This window comes from Neolamprologus multifasciatus, chromosome 6, assembly GCF_963576455.1.
Source record: "Neolamprologus multifasciatus chromosome 6, fNeoMul1.2, whole genome shotgun sequence".
Classification (NCBI taxonomy): Eukaryota; Metazoa; Chordata; class Actinopteri; order Cichliformes; family Cichlidae; genus Neolamprologus; species Neolamprologus multifasciatus.
The window spans coordinates 28,486,604-28,500,590 of NC_140444.1; the positions used below are offsets into that span (position 1 = coordinate 28,486,604).

At 44.2% G+C, this 13,987-nt stretch overlaps 1 protein-coding gene across 2 annotated transcripts; it reads right to left on the reverse strand.

The window, feature by feature from the left end:
* Window positions 1–449: 449 nt before the first annotated feature.
* Window positions 450–13,327, reverse strand: LOC146517215 (uncharacterized). 2 transcript variants are annotated; one of them, XM_085162450.1, is made up of 20 exons: window positions 12,135–13,327; window positions 11,604–11,703; window positions 11,420–11,459; window positions 8,934–8,975; window positions 8,721–8,809; window positions 8,506–8,602; window positions 8,217–8,353; window positions 7,925–8,097; window positions 7,722–7,825; window positions 7,234–7,628; window positions 7,087–7,150; window positions 6,900–6,957; window positions 6,724–6,805; window positions 6,312–6,638; window positions 6,041–6,136; window positions 4,296–5,916; window positions 3,482–4,203; window positions 3,294–3,364; window positions 3,091–3,178; window positions 450–2,483 (listed from the first exon to the last, which is right to left on the reverse strand). In XM_085162450.1, the coding sequence occupies exons 1-20, from the start codon at window positions 12,298–12,300 to the stop codon at window positions 1,505–1,507; spliced, it is 5,451 nt and encodes a 1,816-aa protein (XP_085018576.1). In that variant the 5' UTR covers window positions 12,301–13,327; the 3' UTR covers window positions 450–1,504. The 2 variants fall into 2 exon arrangements, with proteins under 2 accessions (XP_085018576.1, XP_085018575.1); XM_085162449.1 differs by having other exon boundaries at window positions 8,217–8,359; window positions 12,135–13,326.
* Window positions 13,328–13,987: the final 660 nt, after the last annotated feature.

The following is a 13,987-nucleotide window of genomic DNA, read 5'->3' on the forward strand; positions in this document are numbered from 1 at the left end:
ACTTTGCAAAATGGAAGAAACTGCAACTATCCATCAGGGCCCTGGTGATGGTCAGTACAGTTTACTGAACAAGTCTCAAACAATCACAATTTTGTAGTTGGCGCCTTCTCCTCCTGCGAGTGGGCCTATTCAGCTGTCAATCATAACATTGCTACCCCATTAAAAACATGACTTTCTCAACCCAAATCAGCTATAAGAACTATGAATAACGACAAAGCATTCTTGGGAAAATGTATCTGAGGAGCACTGCCTTTATTTTGACTCTAGTCCCATCCATTAACATGGACAGGGCAGTACTTATGAAACTATACTGCAGCCAGACAGCAGGTAGCCACAGAGACGCTTTGGCTTCATTTTTCTGGAGCTGTCAGGTCATCCATGTTTTCTACAGTCATTAGAAGCACAAATCAACTGAGATTTCAAACACCAAGAAACAAAAAAAACACAACTTGGGGATTTTAATGAGGTCAAAACATTTTAATTAAAAAAAAAATCATTTGTAAGAAGTCTTGTCCTCCAATTTGTTCAACTTCCATTACATTTCACTTTCGCACCAGCACACACACATTCGCTCACTGACAATGTGCTAGCTACTAAACCTTTGGAACAGAAACATGCTGACTGATCTGTCAGTATTATAAACATCTTATACAATCCAGTGTAACATGAATGCATAAAAGTCTGCTTCAACGTCAAGGACCACATTAGTAATTTCTCATTTTAGCCCATTAATCACAAATTTCCAGAGTTTCATAATTTACCAGGTAGCAATCAGATTTTATGTCATGTTCAATAAGACAAATCAACCGTCATAACTTTAACCTTACTTGGTTTGCCTGTTCAGAAATTCAGTTTTGTTGCCTTTCTTGCAAATTATTCATCACAAAAAAAAAGGAGAAAAAAAGAAGAAAAAAATATACCGGCATGAATTGAACCAACAGTTGCCAAAAAGGAAGAAAAAACAATGATAATAGCGTATACGATTTCATGGTTAATGAGCTAAAATGTGCTGGCAGCGTTCTTCAGAAAGACAGCCCTCAAAGCAGTGATGAGTTTCACATTTAAGTCCTGAACAGCACACAGGGATGTGAGCAAAACAAACTGAGGAGAATTTATTACATAAAGCAAGAGTTAATCTATATTTACAAATGAATCAGAGGCAGATAATCTGCAGTTCCTCCTCTGCCAAAAAGAAATCACATCCCTGAGCACAGTTTGTGTTATTCATAGCATAGCAGTTCTCATCAGAGTCCTGCAGCTCTAGTTTGACCACAACAGCACAGCGTCGCTGCCCAGTTGTTCCCCGGCCCAGAGTCTGCAAAGACGTTCACATTGAATATTGAAGAGACCTCAGCAGCAGTCTTTCTGCATTACAGGAACAAGGGTACCATGGAGAGCTGCAGAGACAGGAAGCATCAGAACAGCTGACATTTATCAGTTTCCTTGTAGGAGGATGCCAGCGTTAGCCGTTATCTTTGCATCCTAATCTCCTTGCAGCTTTGAGTTACGCCTCCGTTAATGCAGAGCCTTTCTCTCTGCCCTCTTCATCCTCCTCCCCATCTTTGTCTTTGTTCTTTTTGCGTTTCTTTTTCTTGTGCTTGTGCTTCTTGTGTTCTGCCTCTTTGTCCTGGCTGCTGCGTTTCTTGTGCTTTTTGTGCCTTTTAACTTTCTTGTGTTTCTTCTTCTTCTTGTCCGTCGTCGTGGTGGCTGAGCCGCTGTGGTTACTTGGGGTGGGGCTGTGGGAGCGCTGGCTGAGGGACGGACTGGCGCTGCCGCTTCGCCCTCTCTCAGGCTCAGAACCTTCGCCTTCGCTGTAGTCGGGCACAAAAGCTGCCTCGTCCGTCTCGCGGCCGAGGTCGGAACACAAACGCTGTCTCCTAGGCTCGGGGACCCGACTTTCCTCTCGCCCTCCTCCACCTCTGACTTCTGCTGCTCTCTCCTCCTTCCCTGGAGCTACTCGCCCTTCCTCTCTTCCTCCACCTCGCCGCTCCTCTTCTCTTGCAGAAGCTCTTCCTTCTTCTCTCACTCCTCTCCCCTCTTCCTTCACGATTTTTATTTTGGTTGATTTTTCCAAGTTTGTCTGGCCCGTCCTACCACCCTTACCCTCTTCCCTTGTGGCTCTTCCCTTCTTCTCCTCCTTCACTGCTCCTTTCCTCTCTTCTCTTGTAGCATCCCGGGTTTCAGTCCTAATAGGCTTAGGTGCTTCCTGCTGCAGCTCTCTACCTCGAGGCCTCTGCAGCACTGGGGAGGGCTCCTTGGTTACACTAAGCTCATTTTCCTGGCCTTCTTCGTCATCTTCCCTCTCCCACTTGGAGCGGGGAGGAGGCTGAATGAGCGGTTCCTCCCTGGCTGGGCTGCGCACCGGGCTCAAGCTCGGGCTGCGTGCACGCGTTTTTACGGGGCTCGGTGGAGGCTGTTCTGCAGGTTTCGAAGGCAAACTCTTCTGGTCTTTCTCCGAGTCCTGCTTGGTTTCATGAGACGACCTTTTGTAAGGAAAAACAAGTTTTTAGAAAAGCTTAAACATTTCAATACGAGCAGATACGACACCACAGTTTAGACAATAGTACCATTTTCTTTGGGAAACACTTTTCTATCAAACTTGAGCTGCAACAACAGTTTATACTTGCTTCACCTTAACAAATTTATTTTTATGTCCACAAAATAAAATAAAAAATTGAATAACAATCAATAATTAGACCCAAGTCCTAAGATACTTTGTTTCTAATGTATTTTTACAAAGAACAAAAACAAAAATTACACAACTACACAAGTCATTTAATTCAATGTTAGTTTCACTGTGCCACTGAACTCATTATTTTCCTTTGGCAACACTAAAAATAATGAGTTTTCCTAGCCCTCCCAAATAAACAGCTTTAGACTGATTACGTTTTTCAAACTCCTCTTCTGTTGCTAATGAAGCGCTGACAGAAACAGATAGAAACTATTTAAATTCTTGTGCCATCCTAATGGAAACAACTTAAAGCAAGATCCAAATATCAGACGCATAAAATGAAGAGTGGAACATAAAGTAAATAAACTATATAACATTTTGAAGTGAAAATTAAATAAAAGAAAAGAAAAGGCACTCACTTAGTGGAGCTTGTAATGTGGCCTGTCAGAGCCTTTCGGCTGATCCTGGGTTTGCTCTTCACAGCAGCCTCCTGACCGTCTTTGACCGCTTCCACGGAGGTGGGAGGAAAGAGGAAAGGTTCAATGAATGTGTAATTAGAGAGCAAGACACAAAATCAAAGTTATCATTTCCTGCCATACACTCGACTCGTGCTTCAAATTACCTTCTCTGCGAGCAGCAGCTGGTTTCTCTCCAGAGGGAACGCTCCTCTCTGTTCTGTCCTTGGACGCACTCCTGGGTAATTAGAGAATATAATTACAACTATTAACAACTGTGTTTACAGACAGAACAAATGTATCATCCCTTCTTTCAGTCATGGATAAGGAGAAGCAGAAAAGCAAATGTAGTGACCTGTCAGCTTTAGCGGCTCTTTCTGAGCCCTCGCCCTTCTCCTTAGAGGATGCTCTTGGTTTCTCCTGATGATCTGCCTGTCTCCTCGTGATGGCAGACTTCTCTCCGATCGTCATTTTATCCAGACTGACAGATCTGCCTCCCCCGCTCGCGCCGCCTGAGTTTTTTCGTTCTGCCTTCGACGCCCTCTCACCCTCCGTGTCTCTCTCCAATGCAACTGCCACCTTTTGCGAGCCTGACCCCGAGACTCTGTCCTTGTCTCGGTCTCTGTCAGACCCCTGACCTCTGTCTCTGTCTGAAACAGACCTCTCTCGCTCTCTGTCTGAAACAGACCTCTCTCGCTCTCTGTCTGAAACAGACCTCTCTCGCTCTCTGTCTGAACCAGACCTCTCTCGCTCTCTGTCTGAACCAGACCTCTCTCGCTCTCTGTCCACTCCAGAGCTTCTGTCCTGCTCTCTGTCTGAGATGTGCTGCCCCTCTCCGCCACTGCCAGGTCTCTCTCTGGAGACTCCCCTCTCCGCAGATGCAGAGCGCTCTTTTCTTCTAGCTACTTCTGCTGCACTACTGTGCCGGTCTGCTTCAGAAATGCTTGTGCCAGCTGATCGCTCTGAGATGGAGGCGTTCTTTTCGTGACCAGATGAAGTTTCTTCCAAGGCTGCTGCCTCAGTGCTGCCTCTTCTCCCCATATCTCTGTTCAACTTGATTATTCTTACTGGCTTAACCTGCAGATGCAAAAACAAAATGTTTAAACAGAGTTAAATTAAGGGGAAATCAGTAGGAAAAATACGTTTAACAAAAGTTTCTGAGGACCTACCTGAAGGTCCATTAGAGGTCTGATGGCTGCTCGATCCGTTTCACCCCGGCCAAGCTCACGGCTCCCTGGATGCGGAAGGATACCAGGCCTGTCAGAGGAAGGTGGGAGTCTGTGGAGTGGGGGCTGATGAGGCAAATGCGAGTGGGACATGATATCCCCTCCACCTCCTAGGCCATCTATTCTCCTCAGCTTTCCGGGAGGAGGTCCAAGTAAAGAGCGACCCTCCTCTCCCATCCTCCTCCGGTTGTCCACTGGGGATGAAGGTCGGGGGAGGAGTGGGAGACCGTGTTGATGGGGGTGAGGAAGGAGACCACCGCCCTGTGGAAGATTTTTTCTTCCCCGCATGTCATGGCTGGATCGGGGGCTGTCATGAAGCGGGGGATGAGGCAGAGGTTGGTTATGGGAGGACAGTGGAGGGGTCTTCACAAGTGAAGGCCTCACAACGGAGCTCTTACCCTTTTCTTTTTTAGAGGTAGTCGAGTTGTGGGTGTCTTCTGGTTTGGCTTTAACACTCTTTAAAGGTTTAACAGCTGAGGAGGAAGAGGAAGATGATGAGGGGTCTTTCTTTTTTGCCAAAACGCCTTCTCCGGTCTTTTTCTTCATTTTGTCCGGCTTTGCCTTGACCGCCTCCGTCTTTGCTTTAGGCTTTACTTTCTGAATTTTGTCCTTCTTCGTTTTTTCAGATGGAGTTTTTGATGCAGACTTGGTTGAAGATTTAACAGATGAAGCAGTGCTCTTAGAGGGCGGGGCTTTAGATGATGCAGTGTTAACGGCAGGCCTTGAAGAGATGGGAGGTGTTTTTGTGTGTGACGGTACATCGTCCATGGGTTCGTCTCTGACGGGAGTGGCATCGCCTCTGTCCACCGGCTGTTGCGACGCCTCTGGTTCTTCTCCAGCTTTCTTCTTTTTTATCTTCTTTGTTTTCAGGACTTTAGTGCTGGACTTGGCCCCTGACGAGGAAGAGGATGGGGGATGGTGAGGTGGACCAGCTCTCTCCTCTCTCCCTCTTCTCCCTCTCCCCTGGGGTGAGTAATCTCTGGATAAAGGGGACAATCTGTCCCTCTCTCTGTCTCTGCTGCCATGACCTCTGTGATGCAGTGAAGGGTGTTGGCTATCGTATTCTTTGTAGTATTTGTTGTACCAGTCTACATACTCCTTTTCCCACTGACGCCTTTCCCTTTCAAAGCGCTCGGGGCCTGCGGGACTCGGACCCTTCAGTTCATATGGTGGTAGCTCGCGTGGAGGTAGCTTTCGTCCGCCAGGGCTACGGCTCCGGTATGCCCCAGGGGAGCGAGATCGTGACCTAGACCTGTAAGGCCCTTCTGGACCCTCCCAGCCTCCTCCCCGGTAGGAGGGAGGTGATCGTGGTGAGCCAGAGCGACGGTACCCATAAGACCTCGAACGAGAGCGGGACCTTGACCGTGAGCGTCCATAACTGCGTCCGTTACGTCTGGAATAAGGCGAGCGAGGATAGGACCTGCCATGGGATCGTGAACGAGAGCGGGATCGGCTCGGTGAATAAGAGTAAGACCTGGATCTCGATCTGGATCTAGATCTCGATCTGGACCGAGAGCGCGAGTAAGGAGAGCGGCTAAATGGAGATCGACTGTATGACCTGGACCTGGAAGAAGAAAGAGTCGGGCAGGAAAAAGAAGGAATGAACAGAGTTGGGGTTGAAAGAAGGATTACGCAAAAATGCCTTTAAAAGCTTTGTGCATAAACAAGTTTCGTTATGTAATAAATACCTGGAGTAAGATCGCTTTCTTCTCTTTGGTGCATTTCGATATTTCATAAGCTCTTTGTGGAAGTCTTTAGTGAACTCATCCAGCTTGGAGGTAACCCTATGTAAGCAAAATTAAACACTCAGAAACATTTCAGGTCGTCTCTTGTGGTGAAACTCCAAAATAAAATAACTGTTCACAATTGCAATCCTGAGTTATGTCTGGTACTACATGGTTTTCACATGTGCCTCCACCGTCTGTCGTTAGACCCCTAAAACAAAAAGAACCCACTCACTTGTCCTGTCTGTGATGCCTTGGCCTGTAGAAGTCTTCCTTACAGAGAGGTGGCTGTGGGAGGGTGGGTGGAAGAGGGACTAGAGGGGGCTGGGTACCAGGGGGAACCCAGGGGGGGTTGAGAACTGTTGGTCCAGGGGGATAAACAGGCTGGGGCTGGTAACTCATAGCAGGAGGAGGAATAAGGCCAGGACCAGCGCTGTATGGAGGAGGGTAGGCCTGAGGTGGCGGTGGATACAGGGCTGGAGATGGGTACACCTGAGGACTAGGTACAGGAGGTGGAGCTGTCTGCAGGCGACTGGAGGGGTGCTCTCCTCTACTTCGGTACCTGTAAAGATGTACACAAAAGACTTTACAGAACTGATGTTACATCACAAACACTTCACAGTTCATAGTGCATAAGCAAGCTTTACCAGTGTCTGCCACCTCCGCCTGCTGCTGCTGGTGCTGCTACTGCTCCTACTCTGTGAGAGTGGTTTGTCCGTGAATGGTGACCTAAAAGAGCAGAGAGCAGGCAGGCTGTTAGTTGCCAAATGTCTTCCCTTTAAGCTCATCAGATCTGCTTAAATGAATAAATTGATCTTCTGACCTGACTGATGAGATGGTCTTGTAGGTGGCAGTTGGCCAATCACTGGTAAAGTGTAGCTCTGTGGGAGAAATTATGGTTAAAAATAAATAAAAAAATAGAGAAAGAGGTTAACATGATGAAAAACCTATGTTTTGGTGCTCTAACTAACATAACCTCGCAAACAAGTCACTATTCAGGAAGGACCCACCTGTGAGCCACTTTCTGACGGTCCTGATGAATCAGTTGTCCCTTTAGGTTCTGGACGCGTCTCCCTGAAACACAAATAGAGACAGTGTCTGGCAAGAAAGGCTTCTTTGAACTGAATTTTTCATGGAATATCTCAGTGTAAACTTACCCTGGTGGGGGTGGTTCACCCTGGTTGGTGGAGTTGGTCGAGTGCATAGGAGAACGGCGATCAACAGCCGGTGCAGGGACTGGCGAAGCTTCTTTTTCCTCGACAATAGAAGCAGCAGCAGGGGAAGGAGAAGCAGGGGGTGGAGTAGACGCAGCAGGTGGTGCAGGAGAAGGAACAGAAGGAGCAGGTGCAGTAGGTGGGGCCTGTGTTTGAGGGGCCGCGGTGGTTGGTACATTTGTAGGAGGTGGTTGAGTGACATTGGCCAGCAGCGGGTCCTGCTGTCTCGAGTGCAGAGGCCTGACCAGCTGTGGCCGTGGTGGAGGTGGAGCTGTGTGTTGGGCCTGCTTGCGCCCATGTTTGGTGTATCCTGTCTCATTCTTAAAGTTGTTTACAGCCTACATAAGAAGGCAAACACATAATCCAGCACTTACAAAAACAGTCAAATTAAGCTAATACCACATCAGCCTGCAAACGTTTGAAAGCACTACCTGTCGAAGAAACTTGTTGGCAATGAGATTATCAGGTGACACATCTGACTGTTTGCATGTGAAGCAGATGTGCTCCTCTGAGTCCAACAGGGCAGTCCTAATACCTGAAAACAGACGGATCTTATTTAGGCAAAAGCTCTCACACACACAAAAAAAAAAATCACTTAAAATCTTTTTTTATCGTCTACATTTTGAGAACTCACAGTCATCGCAGTAGCTGTTTCCACAGCAAGGTATGACTACGGCATCTGTCATCAGGTCATTGCAGATCGGACACAGGAGCTCGTCAGGGATTGGATCGTTGTCATCCTCAGATGACGATTGTTCATGTGGAACAAATGGAGGGCGCTCCTTCTTTCCCTGTGCGTATGCTTCCCTGTTAACAAAACAAATGCACCAGCAATATGGATAATTACCAACTAAGACATAACTTAATGTGCTATAAAGTGTATATGAAACGGCATGTGTAGGTGTATGTCAGTGATTGGCACGTACGCATCTATAGCAGGTATGGCGTATTCTCCTGTGCTGGTTAACATGGCTCCCTTGGCACCTGGCTCTGCTTTCACCATGAAGCTCTGTGGTATTCCCTTACTAATTCGTACTGGCTTGGGACCCTCCACACTTTTATCCTGAACCTCAAAATGTAAAAAGGCAAAAAAAGAAAACCCAAAACAACAAAAATTAACATTAACCAAAACATGACGGTTACTTTTTAGACGTTACACAACAATGTCGTAAAATATAGCAACACAGACAAAGATCAAACAATACTGTTAATTACCATTAGCATGGGGCACTGCCGAATGTAGTGACCGGCCTTTCCACAACGAAAGCAGGTGTAGTGAGCAGGTGGAGGTCCGACTGCCTTCTTGGAGTAACTGGAGGCACAAGTTACAGAGTTAAACACACACTCAGCTAGACAATGAATTGAAATACACATTACATGCTTCATTTTGAATTTAATTAGATGCTCAAGTGTGGCGATTGTATACTAACTGTATTGGATCATATTCGTGATTCGACTGAGTCATCATGGCTTTAATCTTGTCCTCCTCGGATGCATTTGCGTCAACCAAGTTAGCAGTCTAAAACGTTGATTTAGAAGAGAAATAAGAATCAGAACAATGTCAACCCCTCAAGAAAAAACAAAAAAACAACCCATCTTTTTAGCTTTTCTGGCGTTACAGCAAGCATAGACAGAAACAGTACCTTCGCAAGTTGGGCGAACGACAACGAGGGAGAAGAGTCCGTCTGCAGGAGAATCAGAGCACATATATTAAAAGGTATTAACATAATAGATTTTAGACACACTGGAAGACAAGAGCCCCGACAGTTCCCCACCACATCTGTGACCAATCCCTGAGAGCCTCCGTTTGTTTCTTCAAACAAAATTAGCACCTCTGTGTAGCGTTCAAAGTGCCTGACATAATGGAAGGTAATGCAAGAGTAGCAATTAACAAAAGAAATAAAAAAATCAACACGTGGATTACAAGTGGTGCGTGCCGTTTTAACTCCAACTCCTCTAAATAGTCAGCAAATCTAGAAGGAAAAAAAACTAATACTCTGAAAGCCTCTTCTAAGCTTGTGTCTTTTCAGAGCTTTTTACATGGATGAGATCTTTGGGGGGAATAGAGTAAAATACAAATACCCAAAAAACACACAGCGATGTGATGCAAACTCCATACTGAATGTATTATCTACCGCCTTTGCAAAGCAACAAAAGTATTACAGCGCCAAAAAATAAAAATGAGATTGTGCGCTTTAGTCGCATGTTTAAGAACTCATGACGAGACAGAAAATTGTAAAAACATCTACTTTTGCTGTTCTTTAGCATATGCAAGTCTTCCGAGCCTTTAACTATGGTAATGTCCAAGAGCTTCTGCTTAAACACATCACGCCTCCTTAAGTATTTGGGGCTTATCAGCAAATACTACCAACACATCCCTCTAAATCCTATATCCAAAGCTTCTTCTGCAGTGGGTAGCAGAGGGCAATTTTCTCAAAGGAATACTTGACATTTAATTTAAGTATGCAGTTTCCCCTCACTAGGGCACAGCGATTTAAGTTTTTGCACCAGCTTGTCAAACGAAGTTGTCACAAATATTCAAAACTCATCAAAAAGTTCAAGAATGCTTTCTGTAAACTAATGAGCTAGCAAGGAGCAGAGCCAACCTATTTTAAAAAAATGCAGACACAGGAAGCTGTCAAGTATGTAGAGCTGATAAGACACAAGTGTAGAGATCTTTCTTTTTAGGGGGTGGGTGAAATAAAAAATGCCTGGTGGAAGGAAAATGAAGCAACCACTGTTGTCACTTATTCTCTTAACCGGTTCCCTTTAACAGCCCTACAACACCACCAACATCACGACAGAAAGCGGAGGAGGGATGGTTCTGTCAAGAGTGGACAAAGGGTCACATTTTACACCCACATAAAAAAATTTGATCTCTCTTCTTCTTTTTTTAAGTAATAAAGGCTAAATGTTAGCAAACAAAAAAGCCAGCAGGGTGGGATATCCATCATGATAAGCAGGCTCAGAGGAAACACTGGGTATTGCAGAAAGCTGTGGAGGGAACACACAGGGATCTGGTGCAAGCGGTTCTGACACTGAACCACTCAACAACTTTATTGACAGGGTCTGCAGCTTACAGCTTACAGGACACACTACACCAGCATACTTTGCACTGCAGCAACCATGGAAGGATATTTACTGATACTGTGTCTTAGCACTTTGTGGTCTAGCTTCGTACTGATCCCCCCCCAAAAAACCACAGTTTTGTAAAAAACAAACAAAAACAAAAAAACAAAAACACACTTTGAACTGGTTTCCTTGCACAAGAGGCACTGAGGAATCTGACTAGATTCAGTGTATCTCAGCACAGCAATGTAAATGCGAGCCTTCAATGTTTAAGGGTTATGTGCAGTCCATATTCAGTGCAGAACAGAACATCTTCATGATTAAATTGTACAGGACAAAATAAATGACAGAAGTTTTGACTTAACAAAATATCTGAGAATGTGTATGTTTAGCAGGTTAAGCTCAAAATAAATAAGAGTCAGTGGCAAATCTATTCCACTCATTATGTAAGATAAGTTTATATAAATTAATCACACTTTCCTTCTTTGGGTTTATAAACCACAGAAAATATTTTCACAGAAAATAAATGACAATGTATTATGAATACAAAAATACCATACTTCCTTTTACAAACCCCTTCAAAACATTTGCCTGGCATAAATCAGGCTACATAACCATTTCATTATGAAATACAGTCATTAACAGTTTAAATTGCTTGCCATGTTAATTATCAACAGTTTCAGTTCAGAGCATTACAAAAACATGGTGGCTAGTCTGTTGTTTCTCTTAGCGGCCTCATCTCATTCACACAGTGTACTTTTAATTTGTTCATTTCAAAATAAAAAAAAGGCAGACAACCCGGGTTTTTAGAGAGAAACAACAAACTACTTTAACCTTAGTGACTCCAGGAAACCCTCCTCAAAAAAAGACATCAAATAACACACAGAGGTCGAGAGCTCAACACAAATGTAGCCAACACACAGTGAACAGAAGATACAACTTGATCATTGTTGACAGGATGTTCTTGAGAAAGGTGACTAAAGCCAGAAAAAAGGGGGCGAGAGAGAGACAGAGGGGTGAGGAAGGAGAGTGTGTTGTTTTTGGGTTTTGTTTTACATACGGGTCTAGGAGGTCCCACCACAGCTGTGTCAGAACGATCTCTGCGGAAAACAGAAAAAAAGTAGTAAGCTACTGACACAAAAGGAACAAACATAACCGAGAGATTTCTCTATCATTTAAAATCCACTGGTGACTATACTGTAATCATGACTCAGGCTGCAACGTTAGATTTTATGTATACATACACAATGAACGTCCTGCCAGCAGGTTTTACTCCACCAATCGGGGTGCGGCGGACGATCACAGATGAGTGTTTTGGGATGTGGGCTTCATCGTCTGTGTATTCTGTGAAACACCACACAGAACAGAAATCCAATGAGTATACAAAATATTTATGAAATACAGAAAATTCCCAGTATTTACAGCTTATACGATCCCAGGGCTTCAACTAAGGCTGAATAGCTGTGACAGTTAAAATAAGCACTAAATAAAGACAAAGCCTTTATAAAAATAGACATCTAAAAGCTCATTCTCAAATATTAGATTGGAGGTTCAGTGTACATGAAACTGCTTGGGACAAATAGAGTAAATCCTAGAACGACAAACTGTTTTAAAGAAATTAGAGGCATGTTGTAGATCCCAATGGATTTGTACATATTCTAGCCCTATTTGTGTTTTCCCAGCAAAAGCCCTATACGTAGAGATCATGCGCTGCCTCTTCCCAAAATATCTGATTATGCTTCTCCCATAATGTAAAGAGTCAGCTCATGGCGTACCTTCTCGAGTCTGCGCATTGGTGATCTGCAGGTCGCAGTCTGTGGCCTTGAGCCGTTCCCGGGCCATAATCTGCCTTTTAAGCTCGCTGAGAGTGATATGCAGCCCATCGAAAGTGACTGTATTATAGTCCAGTTTGGAAGAAAACTTATAGTGAACACACGACATTTTTTTGTTTTGATTTTTCTCTCTCTTTTTTTTTGAACAAGTCTAAGCACGTATCAAGTTAAGAACAAAGAAAAAAAAAAAAACACAGGCCTGGTATAACAAAATGAAAGCGTCAACACTGAACACAGGAGGCTAAATCTGGTGACTTTAATGGGTAAACCTTCTGTATTATTCGCTGAAACACTGGACAAAGAAAGGACTAATATGGGGGAAAGGTTGAGCTCGCAGATGACACAGTCATTATTACTGGAAATGAAAAATAATCGAGCAGCGAGGCCAAAGCGCCATGGAGCGGCGCCGTGTGCCTCTTCAGTTCTTTAAAGTCCAAGAAAATACAACAAGGTGCCACCAAATCCAAGAGAGTCCATGCAGCACAATGTGAATATGTTACATGGGTAAATGAGGTTAAGTCCGTCGTGAATTGTCCTTGCTGGAAAACCCGGTCCGCCGCACTGCAGCTAGCAGCGGGCCTGGGGCTTCCCCAGTCCTCGCGGTAGTGTTTTGCCTTTTCGGTACAGTTTGTAATTTATAGAAACAAAACACCACCGAGCTCCACAAAAAGTCCACAAAACTGCGTGAAATGCTCCACGGCCAGTCCACAGGAGTCACACTACTGTTTAGACCCCTCCGAAAAGGTTAATCTTAAATCGAAATGTTCCGTGTAAATGTTAAGCTAATGTCAAGGCTAACATGCGACACCTCGAGATTAGCTAACGCAACTCAACACAACATGAAAGCAGGCCTAACAAAAGCTAACGGCTAACGCTGCTATTGCTGACAATGGTGTCACGGCTAAACTTTGGGGCAAAAATCCACCGTCTGCAGTCAGGACGAAAAGGTTCCACTTCACTCCACGGTTATGTCCCACCACAGAAAATAAAGTTTTGAATCCGGATGATTCTTCAGCGTAAATCCATTAAATCCATGTCGCTGATCCCAGACGATCGTCCCCTCGCTGTTTCATCAAAATGGCGCTGGACGGAACCGGATGTCGCCAGTGTCTGCTTCTTCTTTGAGGCAACGAAAAGTGGCAGCTGCGGCGTTGCATTTTACTGCCACCCTCAGCTTTTATTGCTCAAAAAAGGTAACCGAGTGAAACCCCACAATATCTGTGCACTAATCATTTAATTTTCGTAATATTGCGCTATATCAAAATAACCTGTTGTCTCAAGACACTTTATATTTTAAGATAAAGAAAGACAATATAAGAAAAAATAATATATAAAACCCCAAAACAACAACAATCACACTACCCCCTATGAGCTAGCACTTGGCGACAGTGGAAAGGAAAAAGTCACTTTAACAGGAAGAAATCTCTGGCCGAATCGGTCACCTGAGTAAGGAGTGAGGCGAGGAAGACGGGACAATAAAGATGGCTGGATGCTGGGCAACTGGTATTTGTAGATGGATGGATTTTGTGTTTTAAATTGTAACTTTAACTGATTGTTAGTTGATGGCAATTATACATTAGTGCACTAAAGTTTTATTGATAATTAATATACATTTTGGTTATATTACATGTATTTCAATGCATTTTAAAGCAATGTCATTTAAAACAAAATAACCATTTCATATGTCTATGGAAACCTGTTTCAGTCACTAAAAAAGTCACATCCTTACACTGTACAATTAATTTGTTAGAAATAATATTAAATAATGTAATATGGACTTGAAACTCTTTACCACT

Bases quoted from the DNA above. Each gene is read 5' to 3' on its own strand.
- LOC146517215 (XM_085162449.1), bottom strand. From the start codon at position 12,300: ATGTCGTGTGTTCACTATAAGTTTTCTTCCAAACTGGACTATAATACA. The intron at 8,810-8,933 runs GTACTGTTTCTG...TCAACGTTTTAG, and splicing joins CGTTCGCCCAACTTGCGAAG to ACTGCTAACTTGGTTGACGC. The intron at 6,806-6,899 runs GTCAGAAGATCA...CTGCTCTTTTAG, and splicing joins AAGACCATCTCATCAGTCAG to GTCACCATTCACGGACAAAC.